The sequence below is a fragment of the Mytilus californianus genome, unplaced genomic scaffold (genome assembly GCF_021869535.1).
Source record: "Mytilus californianus isolate M0D057914Y unplaced genomic scaffold, xbMytCali1.0.p SCAF_2, whole genome shotgun sequence".
NCBI classification, from domain to species: domain Eukaryota; kingdom Metazoa; phylum Mollusca; class Bivalvia; order Mytilida; family Mytilidae; genus Mytilus; species Mytilus californianus.
In genome coordinates, this window is record NW_026262668.1 from 30,955,066 (window position 1) to 30,975,119 (window position 20,054).

At 32.0% G+C, this 20,054-nt stretch overlaps 1 protein-coding gene across 1 annotated transcript; it reads right to left on the bottom strand.

Moving 5' to 3' along the window:
* Positions 1–7,460: 7,460 nt before the first annotated feature.
* Positions 7,461–16,309, bottom strand: LOC127728941 (PR domain zinc finger protein 12-like). The gene is made up of 6 exons (XM_052236520.1): positions 16,228–16,309; positions 13,434–13,615; positions 12,294–12,449; positions 11,682–11,784; positions 9,253–9,459; positions 7,461–7,917 (listed from the first exon to the last, which is right to left on the bottom strand). Exons 1-6 carry the CDS (start codon positions 16,307–16,309, stop codon positions 7,805–7,807), a joined length of 843 nt encoding a protein of 280 aa, XP_052092480.1. The 3' UTR covers positions 7,461–7,804.
* Between the last annotated feature and the right edge of the window lie 3,745 nt (positions 16,310–20,054).

The following is a 20,054-nucleotide window of genomic DNA, read 5'->3' on the forward strand; positions in this document are numbered from 1 at the left end:
CATTTGTTTTCTAACAGGATCAATTGTTATCTACAACATAATAATAGAAATTAACTTTAGAATAGGTAAGCATACATGTACATGCCGTTTGAATCGAAATTCTGGAAAACTATACTGAAATATTGAATTGCCATTTTGCTTTGTACTTTTGGAGTTATGATTTACAAAAAATGTCTACCTATAAAATTAACTTTAGTTCCACGTGTTATCAGCATAAAACGGCAACATGGAAGATTGTGTTTCTGGTAAAAAGTCATTTTTTTGTAATTTAGATAAAGGAAACATATCAAATATCTTTGCCACAATGTGTAAAGCTTTTTAATGGAAAGATTGAGATGACAGAATGCATTTTATATCAAAGATAAGTTTACATACATTTATATATAACTATGGCATTATAGATGAAGGATAAGAATCATTCAAAATAACGTATCTGGCTTCATATACACGTGTATTAGCTTGACGACATATCCGATTGAAATGTGCTGTTACTAAAACTCTGAATTCAAATTTTGATTCTTATTGTCGGTGGAGCGATAGTATGCTCCGTTTATGGACTCCTTATGAATCAAGTGCGCCGCTAAATTAACTTTTGAGACGACCCCTGTTATTTTTGCTGTCAGAGTCGGAGTCAACAGTCGGAACCGAGACTTTCCGCAAATCTCTAATGGGGAACTGGTCAATGTCCTGACTTTATCAAAGGTGATTCCTCCCAAATTAATGATTTTGACGGTGAAAATCTAATACCAGATTATTATGAAGTGGACACTGAAATTATTAGGTTTTGTTGTAAATGTACAAGGTAAATCTTTATTAGAATTGTGTATTGCCTCTAGTCTACGTATATTAAATGACAGATAAATAGAGACAGTCTTGGTTACTATTTGTCAATAAATGGTTACAGTTCTGTGGATTTATAGATTATCGTTGATCATCTCAACGAGATTGATTTTCTCGCTTGAGCCGGGACGGCGAAAGCGAGAAAAGCAATCGAGTTGAGATGACCAATGATAATCTGGGTTGCGTTCAATATCGTAGCGGCCTCATAGGGCTACGTAGATTTATGACTATTGAACGTGTAGCTAGCCTAGCTGCTACATAGATATTGATAGCAGCTAGGCTAGCTACTCGTTCAGTAGGCAAAAATCTACGTATAGCACTATGTAGCTGCTACGATATTGAACGCAACCCTGTTTATCGCTATTTTACCTATGACGACGTTGTCAATTCAATTTCATGTCAATTTCATTAGCAACGGCACGTGCCCCCTTAGTTTCTCGCGATAATTTTCATATCACTCGACTCCGCTGAATTATCAGTCAGTAAGATCAAAGGAAATTTTCGTAAAATAGCGATAATATGCAGTAATTAGCGAAAGTCTCCTGTCCTTAATGAAATAATTTAAAAATGATGATTTTACTTACTTGTCAGATCAATGTGCAAATTCATTTTACTTCAAAATTTTAATGTTAAACAAATCTATCCAAAGTCTATTCAAATTATTTTTGTAAAGAATTCCGCTCAAGTATGTGCTAGGGGCCGTCTTAAACTTGCAGTGAGGTGAGAGTTTTTTTGCTCCTTGTTGAAGGCTTCACTGTGACTTTGAGATTAAGAACAGCAATAAAAGCACTGTTCCTTTGCTTTTTGTGTTTTTTAGCTGTGCATGGACTGATTTTGTATCATGGATGGATACCCCATATCCTTTGTTTTTCTATTAGGAAGGTGACATTTGAATATTAACTTAGTGTATTGCGTCTATATGTTAGTACCTTTTTTATATTTTTGATTGCAGTTTAAAATGACGAACATGACGATATCTTCATGGTATTGAATTGGTTTTTTTTTAAAGATGAAACTTTGCATTATATTATATTCATTAACTTAAGGAAATTCATTATTTCTGTTTATATCCACACAGCAATTCTTAGTAAATAGGTTTATAATCATATAGCCCCGAAAAACATAATATTATCGGATGTTCACATATATAAAAAACATGTCAAGAATCTAAGCATACTTTTTTTACAATAGAAAAATCCTAATGCTATTCGTTTATAAAGGCGATTTTGATAGGGCGACGTCATATGTTTTGTGGTAAAATGTGCGCACGCTCAACGCTTTTACAACCTTATAAGATTTAAAAAAGAAGCATTCAATTTAATTCTTATAATCACATTTTTATACTACAACCCTGAGATAACGAGTTGTATAAAATTGTTGTTTGTTTTTCTTTGCATTGTTGTCACGGAAAGCACGTGCCGTCATAAATGTTGCAGTTTATTGGGAAATAAAATCTAATTTTGGAAGTCCCTCAATTGTATCGGCCAATCAAAAGTACGGATTCTTATGAAAACATGAAATGTAATACATAGTAATATAAGAATTTGATATATATATAAGAAACGGCCGCGGTTTAAGTGAAATATGACCAACATGTTTTTATTATTGCCCTATTTCGGTTAAAACACATATACTTATCGGATTTCATTTCGAACCACTGCCATTACAAATGATAGATAATGAGAAATTTGATATAAGTGAGGATCAATAACATAGTAATTTGTTAAATTACCTATAATAGTTAATATATTTTGTTCGAAAAGAAAATGTGTTATTTGAACGTTCTCAAATAAATATCATTATTGGTTAATTTGCTTCAACACATACATGTAGTTAGCAACAATTGTTAATTTGGATTAATGAACCTATTTAAGAAAGAATGAAACGTTTTAACAGAAGTAGTTTGCCATTTCAGCATTCAGATGAGGATCTCATAAACATATGCAAGACAACTTCAGACTATCGAAGTTAGTAATAGTACAATGAATGGACTTCAGATTGTGCGTGTGGTAGTGCTCTCATCGTCATTACTACCTCATGTCCTGTCAATTTCACTGTTGGTTACTTCGACAAATTTGAAGCAAGTGAGATTTCAGAAACTAGTTTTGTCTTTGAGCATAAGTGATATTCTTTCTTTGGTAGAATTGCTCCTCGTTATTATGCTACAAGAATTAAGTTCGGAGAACACCAGTTTTATCCCTCCGTGCAAATCATTAACAAGATTCACCTTGGGAACTTTCGTCTTCTCATTATATCAATGCGCATTGATTTGCATGGAGCGACTACATGCAACGTTTGCAACAGAAAATGTGTTTTTGCAAAACCTGACCTCGAACAAAGGCGTAGTTGTAGCGTTTTGGATTTTTCATTGCGTAGCAATACTCCACGTGATTATCGATTTAACAACACAAGAAAACACAAACGGATGTACAGCTATAACATTCACAGACACTTCAATGTTGTTTTTAGTTGATTTACCGATAGTTTGTATTTATCTCTTAATTGTTGTTGTTTATGCTGTTATCATGGTACGTGTCATTAGACGAACAGCGATCCAGTCACAAAACCCCGTCCAATCAACAAACTCGTCTGGAAAACTGCAGCCGATTGTCACGCTTACAATTACCATAGCTCTTTCTCTGTTGGCGAACATACCGCGTTCTGTGGTTGCGTTTTATTCACTTATATTCGTTCCTTCGGAATCTGATGTATCATGGATGACACGATGTAATTCAATGATTCTGTTGAATTTTCTACTCGATCCATTCATTTATGTGTTTTGCATCAAAGATTTTAGACAACGACTGAAAGCGTTGTTGTGTAAAAAGTCAAACAATGTGCAGCCGTCCGAATTAGAACCGGTTGGAGGAGATTTATGATGATCTATGCCTACACCAAATACCATATTTTATCATTGTTAAATTATGTAGCGACCTATAGCGTTGACAAATTATCCAAAAAACATAAGCTCTTGTGAATTAAAATATATGAATATTATAATCAACGACAATTATTGGAAATCTTAAATATTTGTGGTATTTTTTTTAGTATTGTTATTCTTTGTGAATGTATTCATCAAAATAAATTGCTTTGACATATGAACAATGAATTTTTATCGTTACAAACTAATCAACTATACATTTCTCTCTCTCTTCGTATGTTTCGTTAGAGCTTTTTAAAATTAAGCGTTCGTCCTGAACATGCATAATTTTTTAGGCCATTTTTCCCTATTCTTTATACTTTTTGACCATTATTCTCTATTCTTTATATTTTAGCACCTCGTTATTCTCTATTCTTTATTTTTTTGGTCCATTTTTTTCTTTTCTTTATATTTTTTGCCCATTATTCTCTATTCAGTAAACCCCATCCACACCCTATATTATGTTAAGTTATTTGTGTACCAAAAATGAATATAATAGGACAGACAAGGAACAGACAATGAAATACATATGCAATGTATTTTATGAAGTTGACCAAACGATTGTACAGGAAAGGCCCAAGTGATTTTACAGTAAACTCGCAAGCGATTGTACAGTCAATAAAACTACGATATCCGACATTGAGATAATGGATGTATTTGGATTTCTACTGGGACAATGGCTTTTAAACTTTCTGACAGGTAAAACTCTATATCAGAAAAGGTACAAGTGAAAATTCAGTTAGTAACGATTTATTTTTCTATGTTTTTTTGACATTCTTATCGCTGTTGTGTGACAGTTTTGATCGATTAATTCGAAGCTCCACCATTCAAAGGAAAACGTTTGGATGCATATATCGTCTTTATTATTTGATTGTTTCATATTAACATATGGAATGTTTTCGTTACCAATTTTTGAAGCAGAAACGTTACATAGTAACATTTGAGTTCATCAAACTTTTCATCTAGCAACCTGCTATTTTTTCGAATGTCTGAGCCCCGCTTGACAGTCTCCCGAACGATCAAAAAAATGAAAAACCGTAGAGTTCCGTTCACACACTGTTATTGTGTTCCCTTTATTCATTTGTAAATTATTTTCAAATTGTAAAATTCGAATATCCACAATATTCATACATTTATTTAAAAAAAGGATCGAAGAGATTTTTTATCAGATTTTCCCCGATTACACCAACTTTTACGACATGATGGAAGAGCGTCTTTAATTAATTGGCGACACTGTTTCCAATGTATTTCAGATGGTAGACGATATGTTGGTCAAGTTTTTAACTGCTCGGTCTTGAACAATGTTGAGATCTCCCGTAATAACATGGCCGTATGGATCATATCAAAAGTTCTATGTTGAAGGAGCATTATATAATTATTTCCTATACTGACGTCTGATGTAACTGACGTATAATTAAAAATTAAACTTGTACTGAGTTTTTTGTATGTATACGAAATAATAGGTGGTTCTATGTTATCAAAATAGGGAGATATAAAGTTTTGAATGTCCATTTCGCTATTTTCTTAATTACCCCCCACCCCCAGATACTTGGAAATATCGTGTAGATTAGTTATACGATCACTCCCATTTTTTGGTGGGGTTCGTGTTGCCCAGTCTTTAGTTTTCTATGTTGTGTTTTGCGTACTATTGTGTGTCTGTTTGTCTTTTTCTTTTTTAGTCATGGCGTTGTCAGTTTATTTTCGACTTATGAGTCTGAATGTCCCGTCGGTATCTTTCGCCCTCTTTTATAACAATATTTTACGGTTCAAGTAATTGTATTAAACAATTGATTTTTAATATTAGCAATTATACGCTGCACCACGACGATTGTTTAATTGATTGATTGCCGCGAACGTCCAATGACAAATAAGTATGTGTTGTGTCTCATTATGAAGAAGATGCAGGGTTTATTTGTTTCCTCCCAAAATAGATACATTAATAATAAATTTAAAAAAAGCGAAATCAGAATACTTTTTGAAACGAAAAAAAAACTCGTAAACGTTTGATGTATATTCATAATTTGGACTATATATATAAAGCTAGCTGATTGTTTTATAAATAAACTCTGTCTCATCATAGATATGACGTTTATACCAAAGTAATAACGATATTTGTTTGCACGTTTTCTATCATGAGGATTTTAACATGGAAAATGAAATAATAACAATTACACATTTTGCTCGACATTGTAATAGAAAATAATGATATTATTGCAATAGAAAAACTCGCACAGACCAAAACTGCAACCGATTATCACCTCCTCGTCTAAACTACACCAATAAAATTTGTCAATGAAACCAAATTACAAGTATTACATTTATCACCCGATTTAGTGAAAAAGGCGTATCATTTTAAAACAAAGCGATTCACGTTAATTAAAGAATTGACCTCTTTCCCCAAACACCAAAATGATGAAAAGTTCAAATAGATCGAATTGACCGCTTTTCCCAAACACCGAAATGATGAAAAGACTAAATAGATGTAACACAAAAGTTTATGCGGACTCTACAATCTAATTAAAATATAGAACTCTGAAAATCAGAGTTCTATACTTAATTAGATTGGCGGACTCTAAAAACCAGTCATTATGTAAATTTGTCTGCCTTTGGAAAATGATATTTTTTTCACATCTTGGAAGAATGGAAAGACACAGGGATGGAAAAACGTCAACAGTTCATCTTAAACTGGTAGATCTTAAACTGAACATGCAACTCAAATGCGTGCTAACACTTAATCCGTTCGATGTGTACTGATTGATACTTTAGTCTTGGAGAACATGATTTATTTATTAGTTGTTATTCAATTGGACTTTGAACTTGCTTTCAGTCACTGCGAGTACTCTTACCACCTACTCATCGGTATTTGGGTCTATTGTCTTTATGTTTGCTTGGTTTTTTTTTTTTGTGATTCGAGCCAATCTGATGGGTCAAGCCATTTCATACAATTGATTTTTATAGTTTGTCCTAATGTTGTGCTGTTACACCAGTTTCCAAGGTTAGGGGTAGGTTTGAACTTTCACAAACAAATTCAACCCTGCCACATTTTATATTTGCATGTCACAAGTCAGGAGCCAGTAATTCAGTGTTTGTCGTTGGGTGTTGTCTGTTGTATTTGTTATACGTTCATTGCTAAGTTATAAATCCTGGTTGGTTTTAATATTGATTTTTTCGTTTGAATTGTTACACATTTGGTTAAGTCAGGGCCCTTTTATAGCCGACTTTACGGTATGTATTTTACTCATTGATTAAGTCCGTATGGTGACTTATAATTGATTAAATCTGCTTCATTTGAATAGCTGCCTCTTGGAAAAACTTGGCACGCATTTTTATACTGCATGCCATAACATTCTACATAAATTAAAAAAAATAACATCACACAAACGTACATCGGAAATAAGTTGAAAGCAGATATGTATATTAATTTTTTACAAGGAATATGTTTGCTTTGTTAAACTATCTAATCAGACGGTTTCAATCTGCCAAGTTGTACAAATAGTTGATTTTATAAAAAAAAAAAGCTAAACATGCATATTTCAGATTGAGTGAACCTTCACATTAAAACAAAATCATTCTGAATCGATGAACACTATATTCTGATGGCATTCCATGTAGTTATTGATAATTCATAATAAAAAGAAAATCATGAACAATCTAAATAAAATTAGACATGTTTATAATAAATTGGATGAAACTGAAGAAATCCGTTTAACGTTACCTCATGGTCGCTTACAAGACCATAATGCAATGTTTCGTTATGAATTAAGTACACTTCGACTCTTCACGGTAAGCTTAGACTCGTTACGGTAAATTTCGGAATGCATGACTGTAAACTCCGGTATTTTGATTGCAGTATATTGCCAGAATATATTCAGGTTTTCTGATAGTATGCTGATACCTAAAACTTCGGCATATGTATGGTTCATATTTGATACCGATCATTCATGTGTTTTGTCTTATGGTATTAATGCCAATGAGACAACTCTCCACCACTCTTCTTCATTCACAAACTAATCTAGTTGATGTCCGCTGGTACTTCTTTCTTATTTAATTTGCTTCTCCTACAGTCGGTCGATGTCGAGCACTTCTTTGATGAGCACGGAGTCCAGCTAGTTGTGAGTAGGAACTATTACAGCATGAACATCTATATGGTTTCTCTCCTAAATCAGGAAAAAAAACAAAACTTCATAGTAAAAACTAAAAGGGAGATAATTATTCATAGCTATTGTGATGTAAAAGAATATAAAACAAATATATATTGTAAATAGGATGTCGTTATAACGAGATAGGTGTGTCGTTATTACGACATATGTTTTGTTTCATGTGACCCTAACTGGCTTCCGTACAAAAGCAACGAAACTGGAATATTAATGTAAAATTATCAATTTCCATATTTACTATCCCTCGCGATTTTTCTTTCTTTTAAAGAGTGAAAGATGAAAATATACTGCAAGGATATACTATAATTTCAGTTTTGCATGAACAAATATTACACATCTTCTTTCCGGGACATTAATAAAATGTGTCATTCAAAATCCTCTTGAATGACACATGGCAGCGGGTGCATTTTACAAATTTCCCATTAACTCTTGCTTCTTTAATATACTTAACAACAGAAATAACGCACCACATATTACCATATATAGTAGTTTCACAATTTCTTGTTTTTGCTACAAATTTGAAGAAATCTACTATATTTGAAGCATAACCTTGAAATTAATGCAGAGTTTACAGAGAAATTTGCGTATTGCTATGTGTTTCTTTATACATTTATACATCTACATTAGCTAGAGGTATAGGGGGAGGGTTAAGATCTCAAAAACATGTTTAACCCCGCCGCATTTTTGCGCCTGTCCCAAGTCAGGAGCCTCTTGCCTTTGTTAGTCTTGTATGTTTTTTTAATTTTAGTTCATTTATATGTTTTGGAGTTTAGTGTGACGTCCATTTTCACTGAACTAGTACGCAATTTTATTTAGGGGCCAGCTGAGGACATCCTCCGGGTGCGGGATTTTCTCGCTGCGTTGAAGACCCATTGGTGGCCTTCGGCTGTTGTCTGCTCTTTGGTCGGGTTGTTGTCTCTTTGACATATTCCCCATTTCCATTCTCAATTTTATTTAGTGGCGACAATTGAAATTTTTAAAATCAAAGTTAAAATTCGCAAGTCTGTGATAAGTCAATTTCAAATTGGTCATTAGATAAGAATTCGATTAAGAAACTGTTAATCAAAGTAATTTTCGTTGTTTGCAGGTGAAAAGATACACACGACTTTAGTTTTCACAAAGTTTGCAACATTTTTTTGTGTGTTAAAGATTTGTTTTTCTGAGATGTCACAGAATTTGGAGTTTATGACTTCAGAAACTTCGTATCAAAAATTTTTACGCACTTCAATTATATTTTTACAAGTTGCATGCAATCGAAATTAATGGAGGTGGTGCGTTTTGTTTGCTGTTAAGTATAATGCAAATGCTACATTAACATATTGTCGGAATACTTACCCGTGTGTAATCTCACGTGATTTCTTAGTGTTGATGATTGGCTGAACTTTCTACTACAATATTTACAGGCAAATGGTTTTTCTAAGGTGTGAATGCGCATGTGTGATCTTAAATTACTCCTTGAGTTGAAGCCCCGCCGACATAGTACACATTTAAGTTTACTAATAACTTCTTTACTATTTGTCATTATAGGTATCTGACTGTTTTCTGAAAGTATAAAAGTTTGCAGTTTTAGGTCTGATTCATATTCGGTTTACATGGTTTGTACAATAAGTATAAAACTCAAATCATTGACAATGTTAAAGAATATACATTTCTTGGGTCTGTTCTTAGTAGAAATGGTAATCTTAATTCTAGCATTAATGATCTAGCAAAGAAAGCTAGGAAGATTATATTTGCTTTATATTCCGCCGATTTTCAGCTATTGGTAATCATTGTGCCAATCAAAGTGGCATTTAGTTTATTTGATTCATTGGTCAGACCTATATTAACTTATAACGTTGAAATATGCACGATGGACTCATACCTACCATTCATAAGAGCAAAAGCTCGTGCAAACTATAGTAACAAAATTGTTGATCCATTTTGTTTTATAGATCGATCACCTTTTGAAAAGGTTCATTTATCATTCTGTTTTGTAAATACATATTGGGTGTTAGAAAATGCTCAACAAATTTGGCAACTCGTCTTGAAGTTTGAAGGAATTACCAATAGAAAACTATATTAGAGTCCAGTCTTTATTATATTTGGCTAGGCTACATACTAAAGAGATTAATCCCCTATTAAAGGAATCATTTGAAATCTGTAAGATTTTAGATGCACAAAATGTATATTCCTGGTATACATATGTCAAAGATATTATCCCTAAAGAGACAGATGATCCCAAAAAGTTGGCTTCATGCAAAACTATAAAGGAAGTACAATCTCTAAAATATGTTATCAAAGTAGGAATTTCTAATCAATATAAAAACCTCTATAAAACTAATATTGAAAACCTATGTGAACAAAATAAACTTTTTACCTACAAAGATCTAAAAATAGATACTGAGACAGAATTTTACTTGTCACATTCAAACTTTGAAATTCGTCAACTTATTACTAAATTTAGAATACGTGATCATAATCTGGAGCTTGAATTGGGAAGATATAAAAAAGTACCACGAAATCTTAGATTATCATTGTAATTTTTGCTCTATTAAAGATATAGATGATGAATTTCATTTCTTCTTTTATTGCGAAATAAATAAAAATTTAAGAAACAATTACTTCTCTGAAATTGTTCTCAAAATATTGACTTTATGAGATGCACTAAAAAAAAACCCACAATATTTACTCAATCCAACACATTTTCAACGTACAAAGTCTAGGTTCCTTTTTAAAACAGTCAATGGAACTGATGACAAGGGACTCTTGATTAATTGATGGTTACAAGATTTGTTGTAATTTGTATTTTGTTTTGTCACTTTCTTATAGGCTTTACGATAATTGATATATATATATATGAGTGATATGAGTGTGTGTGATTTTTTTTGGTCACAAACATGTTTAATTTGTTTATATGACAATAAAAATTATATTATTAGATTAACCGTATCCTACTTTATATCTATTCTGATGCAGAAACTTAAGATGAATAAGACACAAGGACATCGCTGGGTTACATAAGTACTTACACTTAAAAATGTATCCCATTCGGAAGTAAAATCTACACTAAAAAGAAGTGTCCCTTTGGATGTGGGATATATTAATACGCAGTCACGTCCAGTTAGCAGAAACTATAGAATGATATGGATCCTCGTGCAAATGCCTTTAAGGGGTCCATTGATAGGCTGCTGTAAGGCAAGACGTTTTCCGAAGAAACTGTTAAGTTAATAGCAGATATTTATCTCGCATGTGTGACCTAATCAAAAACTTTAACACATGTCGCCACCGACGACGTCGAATCTTAAAACACCACGTCGAATTCGACTTTCGTTGCATGTGAAACAAAAACTTGTCTAGTTTAGTTCTGCCACTTGATCATGTGCCTCTCTGAATTCAACGCCAGGGACTTTGCCAGCTATTGACTTTTGTTCTTAGTGGGTTTTTATTAAATATTATTTTGAAAATTTTGTGTTGATGGCAGACCTTTGATAGTCTCTGTTTCACAACTTATTTAGACTCGGGAAGATTTAGAGTTTGGCATACTGTACAGACACGTTGCTTGTTGAACTCGGCATGTTGACTTTTATAATAAATATCTTTTCGTTATTTGTGTCATTTGTGTTGCATCATTGATACCCCCAACATATCCTATTATACAACTTAAAAAAGAGTTTCGGATTAAAAAAAAGTGACCAGAAAAACCAACGAATGAACGGAATATTTTACACAACAATCACAATACTTCAAATCCCGCTTTTTCGCTAAGCTAAATTTTAAGATAATACCTGGTATGACTTTACGTTCAGTCTTGTTTTGAAGTGGTAAACCCATGAACAAACAATGTGACATTCCATACCAAACCAATAATTCTTGACCACATAAAATATCCTAAAAACAAAATATATTGTAGTAAAATATCTATATATTGTGAAACTAACAAAAATATAGTATTAAGAAATAATTCTACAGAATAATGTTGACGTTTTCACTGAAATAAAGTATTTGGTATGTTGGCCTCCACCCTTTTTAACAATGCATTTGCAATGGTTTTATTATATTTTGTTTTGTACATGCTTAATCCAGTCTCGTTTAAAACAACTTCTGGTTGTTACACTGCGATAAACCACAATGTCCATCTCCTGTAGGAATGATGCCGTCTGCATGGTTAACGACATTTACGCTTGACTATTTAACGTATTTTTGTCGGTATAGCAGTCGTAATGTTAACCCGAATAACTCAGTCTTTATATTCCGCTGCTCTACGATGGCTACAAGAAGGAAAGACTGATCATGGAGAGGGACTGCATTATTCGGGTTATCGTAATGTATATAAAGTTATATTCATCTTTTGTTGTTTTCATTGTATTAACTAGATTAAACCATGTTGATATAATCACCTTTGATGCTTTAAAAAACAAATTGGCTCCGATTTGTGTCACTTCTAAGTTCTGTTCTCGTTCAGATCTCGCACATTGTATCAGTGAGAGCCAGCTAGCGGGATTATAATGTCCACCATCAATAAAGTGTAGTAAATGGCCCGTTGTATCAAATACCTGAAAGACGTCGCTATAATGTTTTTATCATAAACCTTGCGAATGTTTTTAGACATGCTTAACAACACACCAAATTATTACAACAAGCCATGCTGTTCCCTTAAAAAAAATCTTCTAGTAATGAATAAGGCATTCACTTGATTGAGAATTGGTAAGGTGCCGTAGTCTATAAAATATACTTCATGTCTATGTCTCAACTTAATTACTAACGACATGTTTTCGCGGTCTTAGATTTTTAGATACCCTTACATGTAATCTGTCGACGCACCCAGTCTCGCTCTTTCTTGTGTTTATAATAATTCCCTCAGTTTTTGTTTGTTTCCTTGATTTAATTTTGTGGTTTTTAACATGGTTAACTGCTGTTGCCTTAATTTTTGGCCTGAAATTTTGAAACGCGGTAGTAATGTTTATATATCAATTATTTTATTATTGAATGTATTTATTAAAAAGTTATAAATAAAAGAAATAATAAACAAATATTCATTGTTTGTACTATGACATTTTGTTTCTGGTGGAGAGTTGTCTCATTGGCAATTTTACCACATCTTCTTGTTTTTATATGAAAAAGTACTTCTGAACTTTCGATGTAAATGTTTCTTTTCATCTTTTTTTTCTCTCAGTTTTTTTACTTTTTATTTTAAATTTGACCCCAAGGGTTGATTTTAGGTATAGAAACATGGTCATGTCTTGACTTCTTCCACCTGGTAGTAAAGCACTTGCTGAAGTGGTTCGTCCGTTAGTCTGTGCTGCATGTAGAAATATGCAGCCACTTCAGGTCGTTTAGGTATATGACCAGTTGCAAGTTAAACTTTATGCCCCGATCCAACATACCCACATTTCCAGTAACATTTCAAAATTTTCACCGTTCATACCTTTTAGACCCTACCTATAATATCATTTAATTTGTTCTGTCTTGAATATGCGTGAACTGTTTAAGCCAGCAACAATCAATGTATCTCAAATCTTATATAAAAGTTATTTTACCTCCCATAAACTAGGATTATGACTAACATTCTGTATATCACATGGTCTCTTCACGTGTCCAACAAATGGTCCCATTTCTGTTCCAGTTCGTATGACAGTCCTTGCAAAGACACCGTATTTACATCCGGGAAGTGCCGATAATCCAATTTTAACTTGATGAGGAAGAGGCAAGGAGGGAAAGTCTAAAACAACATAAGAATGAAAGTAATTGACATAAAATGAAGTCGCAGATTAATTATCTAAAGACAGAAGCCAATAATTTCGTGGTTGCCGTTGGTCGCTATATATTACATTTGTTTTTTATTTATTATTTTTTACATAAATTCGGTCGTTGGTTTTCTTGTTTAAATTGCATGTTTTACAAATGTTATATCGGATCCCTTTTAGCTTACAATACGGTATGGATTCTGCTCATGGTTAAAGGCCGTACTGTGATAAATAGTTGCTTACATCTACGTCATTTACAATCCATATATAATAGAAGAAGGTGGCTAACGTCTCCGCTTCGGTAGCTTTTGGTACCAGTTAGTCTCTGGTGGATTGTTGTTTCATTGGGAATGGAAATCATACAACGTCTTCTTATTTCTATATACATGCATTATTATATGCAGTACAGGCGGAAACCCAGTTGAAATTAAACAAAAGAAACGAAACTCTTTATTAGAGAAGGTATAAAAGGCCAAGTTGGTAAATTTGTATTGTTTCCATCTGTTTCTATGGGCTTTAAAAGCTTAATGGAAGTGAATAATTTAAGATTTTATGCATCTTATATATGTGTTTTTACTTAAATTATGGTACGGAGCTTCGAGATGTTTGTAAACTTTTAAATTATAGACACATTTTCACAAAGCAGTAGATTGTGCATGGTAGGTGCAAATACATGATCTTTTGTGTGCATAAGCATAAATTCCGCCGAAAAAAAAATCAAAAGAAAGATAATAGATTGATCCTTTTAAAGCATTAATTTGCATCTCTGCGACATTTTGAAAATCCCAATCCCAAAAATGGGCAATAATTTCATCGCAAAGAGAAAGTCGAGTACACCTCTTTATGTTCAGGCGTGTTTGAGTTGACTATTCTGTCTTGAAAACGTATAAAAGAAAAATATTTGATACATAATCTCGCTTCAGATTCTATTATTTTTGTATATTTAGGCTATAGGTTGATTTAATAAGTTTACATGAAAAAATTACAGTTCTAAATAATGAAATATATGGGTCAAGTGAAATACCTTTCTGATGAGTCATAACAAGAGAGTAGGTGTGTTCGGATAACAAATCTTTACTAAAAGTACTTGACGACAGACTTTATAAGTGGATCTTAAAAATGCATAACTTCGAACAAACTTAATTGTGTGTGTGTGTTATCTAGGGTAATTAGTCTTCAACCTCTGAAAATTTTTAGTCTGTCCTTTCTCGAAATATTTAATTAGAATGTTTTAAAATATTTTTGAACTTTCAAAAATTCCACTTGACAACCGATCAAACAATAGTTTTAAGTTGATCAAATGCATAGAAGTACATTAAATGATTCTCAATAGCTAGTAGATACATTTGTCTTTTAAAGTACAACTGGCATATAAGGATCGTAATGATGCTATGTGGATAAATTGGTCGGTTATCAAGAGTAAAATTTACAGAATGGCTTCCATTTTTACGATTATAGTAATTAGGTGGCGTAATTGGGAGATAATTTCGACGAAGTAGAATCCTGACTGAGTATAATTGTTTTGCTATAAAGTAAGCCTTAGTTCTCTTGTTTGAATTGTTTTTCATGTCGGGGCCTTTTATAGCATACTATACGGTATGGTTTTTTTCTCATCTGTTGAAAGTCTTACAGTGGCCTATAATTACTTATATCCACTTCATTTGAACTCAGTACTAATATACTGTGCGTTCTATTAGAATTACAGTCAAATCCTTTCAAAAATATGTTGATTTAGTCCTTTTAAGTAGATGTATATATATCAAGAGAACGAGCAGTACATTGCGTTGCTTCTCTCAAGCAAATAATTCAACAATATAAAAGCTAAACGAATAAACTACTTATGATCCTACATCCATTCGATAATGCTTAATTATATTTTGCCATTACACAGGTCACGCTTTTTTCAGAGTATTTATGACGTCTTTACACTTAATCTGTCGGATGTGTACTGATTGATACTTAAGTCTGGGAGAACATGATTTATTTATTAGTTATGATTGTTGTTGAACTAGTAACTTCGAGAACTTTTATATCGATGCGTTAGTCATTTATAGCTGACTATACGATAGGGGTTTGGCTCATTGTTGAAGGTCGTACGGTAACCTATAATTGCTTACATCTACCTCATTTGGACTCTGGTGGATAGTTGTCTCATTAGCAGTCATATCACATCTCCTTTTTTTATAGATAAATATCTAAAAGTGGAATAAATTTCATCTAATATTTTATCAACTTGAATATAGGTTTACAAAAACACATTTCTGCACATAAGTGTCAAATTGAAATATTTATAGTTACATTGCATGTTCATTATTCCTGTGAGAAAAGATATGGGATAAAATGTGGAACGACAACAGCGAACATATAAAAGAAAACCATACTTCCATAGAAACAAAAAAATTCTAAAGCATGAAACAAATATGAAGTAACATATAAATTATTAAAATTGATAAAATGAAGATATCAAATAAATATGACGCATACTCATGATCACGTCTCTGGTTTCTTTTGGATTTTTTATTAATAAAAAAATATTTCTGAAACATTTCACATTTTAAGCTATCCAAATAAAGTCCAATATTCTTACCATCAATAGACACTTTATCCTTAATTAAATTTCCATATAAACATAGTTTTAGAATTTCGTCAGTTATTTCAAATTTGTCCATCTCGGCTTTCGTGATTGCCTGTCTGCGTGAAACTTTTCTCGATCCAGATTTATTTATTTGAAGTTGTTTTTCCATTTATTGAAAAGCATAATTTATGTTAATTTCGTTCATATCTTGTCATCTAGCTGTAAATCTTGTAAAACACGTGCTTCGTTTTCTTTAGAAGAAATAAACAATTTATTGAACACATTATGCACGTGTCACTGTGGTAGGACGATATTATGGGCACGTGACTATTTGTGGGCGGTGCTTTGTTTTAAGGGATATTCGATGCAAAATGCGGGTACCCGATTTTTACAGGTATTATTATTTTTTGAAAAATGTATTTTCTTCCGAACATTTTAATTAAAGTCATTTATTTTGATTTAAAAAAAAACTGATTTCAGCGAGTTGTTTTTATGCTTTATCAGTCTTTTAATGTTTTATTAATAGCACCTGCAGAAAAAAAACATGTACCCTTACACAGTTTTTTTTTTTTCTTATTTAGCAAAAAAATATGCTCTTGAATTCGACACCTGCAGCATGGTCAAAGAAGCAGAAAGAACATAACAGAAAGTCAGAGTTTTGAGCGATGGAATCTTCAAAGACTGAAGAAACCAAGTAATTCAAAACCTATATGAAGTACTCGTGATTTTAAAAGATTAATATACAATCATGTTTTGAAATTAAATTCAATTGTATTTAGAAGGAAAATAATATCAAAACTCAGCTGTAAAATATTAAACGTTGTATGAATAAAATAAGTATAAAGTATATGACGCTTTTTCCTGTTTTTGAATATTCATGTTTCACTTGAGAACTTTTCTTATGGAGAACTGTCAAAAACACTATTTAAAACTATCTACCGTTCATTCTATTTGTTCAGTTTTTTGAAATAATGCAAACATGTTCAAAACAATTATTGAAATCGATAGAAGAATACTGTATATAGATTAAAAAATCCTTGTTAACTATTTTTATTTTATTTATTTATTTATTTATTTATTTATTTATTTATTTATTTATTTATTTATTTATTTATTTATTTATTTATTTATTCAAAATAAGTGGTTCATAACATGAAGCAAGTACGGAAAAAAGTTGCAAGTACAGTTGAATAATTAATACGACTAACTTCAGTATTCATTTTCCAATGAAAAAAACTCATTAGGACGAGTTGAAATTTTCAAAATAAATCCAAACAACGTTATCTTTTCCTTCCATCATCCTTTTTAGCTCACCTGACCCAAAGAGCCAAATGAGCTTTTCTCATCACTTGGCGTCTATCGTTGTCCGTCGTCTGTTAACTTTTACAAAAATATTCTTCTCTGAAACTTCTGGGCCAAATTTAACCAAACTTGGCCACAATCATCATTGGGGTATTTAGTTTTAAAAATGTGTCCAATGTCCACGCCTGCCAACCAAGATGGCCGACATGGCTGGGGTAAAATGCAAGTTTTGTCTATTATTTTGAAAACCGTTATAAATAGAGAAAATCTGAAATGTTCAGAATGTTGAGCTCTACCAAATGTATATATACGTCAAAACTGTCAGATGACTTCTTATAGGAGTTATTGCCCTTTAATGTCAAATTTTACCATTTTTTTTTTAACTTTTTGCCTATTATCTTGAAAACTATAATAGATAAAGAGAAACTTTAAATTGCAAAAAATGATCAGCAAGACAAGTTCTACTTTGGCCCAGTAGTTTCAGAGGAGAAATTTTTGTAAAATATTACAGACAACGACGACGGACGACGGACGCCAAGTGATGAGAAAAGCTCACTTGGTCCTTTGGGCCAGGTGAGCTAAAAATGTGCACACATAAAAATTAGATAGAGAATGATGGGTGTTTAAATATAAAGAATAGAGAAAATGGGCAAACAAATAAAGATTAGAGAAAAATACTAGTAGGTTAAATTTTTTGAAGAATACAAAAATGTTATGATCTGCAATCAACACCAATGTTCCGAAATAAAGATTTATTGACCATTAAACTTTTTAATGATAATTAAGGACGATAACTCTTGATCGGTAAATGCAAAGGGAACTTGGTAGACTTATATTTTATGTTTCTTTATGTAAGTAATAAAATATAAATAAAATAGATAGATTGGAGAATGAAATATTAAATGATTATGATTTTTATATATTGGTCAGTTTTATATTACGGTTTAAGCTTCAAACAGAGTTTCCATGTTATTTCTTTTTCATATTTGTCTAAATTATTCCAGGCCAAAATTTCAAAAAAAGTAAAACCAATCTCTTTATACTTTCATCTTTATCTAAGGTTATCAAAATAGATTTTTACCACAGTTAAGAATATTATGCACAGAGAAAACCTAAACAGATTTAATGATCAAAAGACCAGTTTTAAAATTCAATTAACTGTTTTTTGATAAAAATCGCTATCTTGACTAGTGTAATTGCATCCCATTAACTTTTTATAAAGTTTTGTCAACATGAACCGACAAGGTGAATTTTATATTCATTGTAAAAATTCAAATTCATGTAAAAATAAGATTAAAGGTAATGTGACCAGTCGTTATAGATCAATGATCGCGGCACGTGACAACCCTTTCAATCAAAGTCTCATCTCTTTCTCCCAATTTAACACTTTAACATGGTTCAAAACAGAACACTGTTATTTTTTATTCATTGGGTTTTAACAATAGTGGAGACATATGGCCGAGTGTGACGCCCGCATTCTGATATTGTGTCATCTCCGTTGCAGCCTAAGGCCAGCCAATACAATTTAAACATCCTTATATAAAAAGAAAACATAATTCAAAGGCGAGGAAAATCTGGTTAAAATTATTACAAATAACAAATAATTGGTGATGACTGTCTCAATAACTATTATGATTATAAAGAACCATTGATCGAACTGTGATAAGTACCCGCATCGTTCTTAGCCGGAAAAAGCGGCCCGCATTTGTATCCGATACTATATGTCTCCAAGGATTATAACTTTGTTTTTTCTTATTTAAATTAATATTCATTCTGCAAATAACAAAAGAAAAACAGAAGGCATTTGGTTTAATTATATTAAATTAATTCACAATTAATACAACTTTTTTGTTTTATATTGGTTACAAGGGATGTTTTAACAGATGTAATGATCAAATAACGTATTGATGTGTGCAGAAATTGAAAATAAAATTTTAACAATTTTATATAAGAGTTGAATATTTCTGCAAATACATTTATTTTAAAGAATGAATAAGGATAACACTGTTCTGGCCAATGAAATTAAAGACATATATTTCAATGCCGGAATGTATGTACTAATTTTGTATTATACATAGAGTTTACAAATGTCATTATTTATGGTGAATACAAAATACTGGTGCGTTTTCCATATTGATAATCCTGATGTTTATATGCACTTTATAATTAACGATTCCTTCAGACAGAGACATATAATAATAAATTTATATATCTCTGCTTCAGATAATCTAAAGTAGTCATTATTGGAAAATAGTGCAAGGTATATTTCTTCATATTTTATAAAATATTATATCCAGGGCGAAATTTAACAGTGAGACAGCAGTTGATTAATATGTATATATGTTCGTTTGAAGAACTGGTTTTAGTTATAAATACGGTAAACCAATTAATTTTTATGAGTGAATTATTTGCAACTTTCACGAGGGGAAAAATAACGCCATGTAAATTGTTACGAATACGTGGAAAGTAAGAATAGCAGGACATCATACATAACCTATAGTTATTGTAAAATCGTCTTTGAAAAGAACAAAAGCACA

Excerpts from the sequence above, each read along its gene's own strand:
- LOC127728941 (XM_052236520.1), bottom strand. The coding sequence starts at position 16,309 with ATGGACAAATTTGAAATAACTGACGAAATTCTAAAACTATGTTTATAT. Across the intron at positions 13,616-16,227 it reads GGATAAAGTGTCTATTGATG|ACTTTCCCTCCTTGCCTCTT; the intron begins GTAAGAATATTG and ends ATGTTGTTTTAG. Across the intron at positions 9,460-11,681 it reads TGAACGTAAAGTCATACCAG|AAAACAGTCAGATACCTATA; the intron begins GTATTATCTTAA and ends TTATACTTTCAG.